Source organism: Camellia sinensis, chromosome 9, assembly GCF_055761805.1.
Source record: "Camellia sinensis isolate YWXY chromosome 9, ASM5576180v1, whole genome shotgun sequence".
Classification (NCBI taxonomy): domain Eukaryota; kingdom Viridiplantae; phylum Streptophyta; class Magnoliopsida; order Ericales; family Theaceae; genus Camellia; species Camellia sinensis.
The window spans coordinates 131,131,112-131,133,750 of NC_138969.1; the positions used below are offsets into that span (position 1 = coordinate 131,131,112).

The 2,639-nt window shown below is 38.0% G+C and overlaps 1 protein-coding gene across 1 annotated transcript; it reads left to right on the forward strand.

Moving 5' to 3' along the window:
- The first annotated feature begins 619 nt into the window (after positions 1 to 619).
- Positions 620 to 2,107, forward strand: LOC145799752 (uncharacterized). The gene has a single exon (XM_082889383.1). It carries the CDS (start codon positions 620 to 622, stop codon positions 2,105 to 2,107), a length of 1,488 nt encoding a protein of 495 aa, XP_082745509.1.
- The last annotated feature ends 532 nt before the right edge of the window (positions 2,108 to 2,639 follow it).

The following is a 2,639-nucleotide window of genomic DNA, read 5'->3' on the forward strand; positions in this document are numbered from 1 at the left end:
CATGTGGCTATCAATTCTATTGGCATCGTTCATTTCTTATATGCAAAGGTCCTTAAGTACATTATTAAGTTCCTCTGCATAATTTAATCACATTTTGTTTACCGAGTGAAATGTGAGCCAGAATAGTTATTGTTTCCCAATGTATTATTTTTTCAATATCCCAATTTACTTGATAGATGTGTTAATTCTGGTATTTGGGGCATATATATATTTTTCACGTGCAGTTCAATCATAACATTTTGCATTTGGATATTTGAGTACTTAAATTGACAGCTTTAGAAACTCAATGTGGCATATTGTGGGTTTTCTTTTTGTGTCATGTTATCTGCTTTTTACTCTCAGCTAACTGCTTTATTGGTTAAATTTTCTACAAATTATGATATTTGTCTTCTTATTGATGGTTATTTCGCTGTGGTTTATGTTTTGGTTATGAATACTTCTTCTGTTTACGCTAAATTGCTTTGGCTGTTTTCTCATGTGATTTATGTGTGGTTGTAATTTATATAACTCAGTATAATCATTGGACTTGAACTTTTTTTTAATTAAAGTATATATATATATTTTTCTATATAACATTTGTCCTATTCACCTAACTTTAATTAACTCGGCATAGTCAGACATGGACAAGAGTTGGATTGCATTAGGTAGCACAGTTGATGGAAGGATAAGTCGGGCATATAATGATGGGGTAATATCATTTCTTCGTTTTGCAATGGTGGTTATCGATCGAGATGGTAAAATTTTGTGCCCTTGTCGAAAGTGTGTGAATGTTGTTCGTCAAAATTTTCAAATTGTTCAAATTCATTTGCTGCAACATGGGATTATTCCAACTTACACTATCTGGCACGTGCATGGGGAACCCCGTGAATCAAATGAGGCTAGTCATCATGATATACCCGTTGAGGGCAATGAGGTTTTGGGAGGTATTGATGCCTTAGTGGAAGATCAAATAAGAGGGGAATCAAGTAATACAACTCAAGAGGAGGAGGTTCGCACTTTTGATAAATTATTGAATGATGCCAAACGTGAGGTGTACCCAGGTTGCACAAATTACACTTTGTTAAAATTTGTCATCGAGATACTTAATATGAAGGTAACAAACCATTGGAGCAATAAGTCAGTTGACATGATGCTAGAGTTTTTAACAAAACTTTTACCGAAGGATAATTTGGTTCCAAAGTCAACTTATGAAGCTAAAAAAATACTACGTGAATTGGGTTTGTCATACGAGCTCATTGATGCTTGTGTAAATGATTGTGTGCTCTTTTGGAAGGGGAATGCAACACTAGATAAATGTCCAAATTGTAAGGCTTCTAGATACAAGACAAATCATGGTAGAGGTAAGAAAATCTCTCGTAAGGTTCTTCGGTACTTCCCGTTAACACCGAGATTGAAAAGGTTGTACATGTCGAGGAAGAGAGCCGAGGATATGAAACGGTTCAAGGAAAAACGTCTAGATGACGGTGTATTGAGGCATCCTGCAGATAGTGATAAGTGGAAGGAATTCGATACACAACATCCTGAATTTGCCTTGGAGCCTCGGAATGTGAGGCTAGGGTTGGCTACTGATGGTTTCAACCCTTTCGGAAATATGAATAACTCATATAGTTTGTGGCCTGTCGTACTCATTCCGTACAACTTGCCACCGTGGTTGGCTATGAAGGACCCATTTTTCATGCTGTCATTACTTATTCCTGGTGAATCACAACCAGGAATTGATATTGATGTCTACATGAGACCTTTAGTGGAAGAATTGAATGAATTATGGAACAATGGTACATTAACCTATGATGCCTCGACTGGTGAGACTTTCTGCATGCGTGCAGCTTTGTTGTGGACGATACATGATTGGCCCGCATTTGGTGACATTTCTGGATGGAGAACAAAGGGTCATTACTCTTGTTACACTTGCAATGATGAACCATATTTTGAATCTTTAAGAAGTAAGACTGCGTACAGTAACCATCGATGCTACTTGCCTGATGACCACCCAGAAAGGCGAAAGAGTAGAGCATATAATGGCAAGCATGAAAAACGGAAGAGATCTTTGGTGATACCGATAGAAAAGATTGAAGAACAATTGGGCAGCGTGACGGGTGTCACATAAGGAAAACATCCAAGCAACAGGAAAAGACTTCGTCAGAACCCAAATTGGACAAAGGTAAGCATCTTGTATGAGCTACCGTATTGGAAGAAAAAGAGGCTTCGACACAACATTGATGTCATGCATGTGGAGAAGAACTTTAGTGAAAATGTTTTTGGAACGATGTTGGGAATTGATGGGAAGAACAAGGATACAGATAAGGCACGAATGGATTTAGAAGATATGAATATAAGGAAAGAATTGTGGCTGACAACAAATCCCGATGGATCATATGTGAAGCCTCGAGCCAGCTTCTCACTGACCCCTAAAGAGAGAGAGGGTTTCTTTGAATTCTTGAAATCAGTCAAGTATCCAGATGGGTACGCGGCAAACATTTCGAGATCAGTGAATGCAAAAAATGGTAGATTAACAGGATTGAAAAGCCACGACTGCCATGTACTTATACAACGGATTCTTCCTATTGGGATGCGTGGTTACGTAGATAAAGAGATCAGTACAGCACTTTTTGAGTTAGGTAGCTTCTTCCAAGATCTAT

What these genes read in the sequence shown, in the direction of transcription:
- LOC145799752 (XM_082889383.1), top strand. Translation starts at nt 620, where the DNA reads ATGGACAAGAGTTGGATTGCATTAGGTAGCACAGTTGATGGAAGGATA.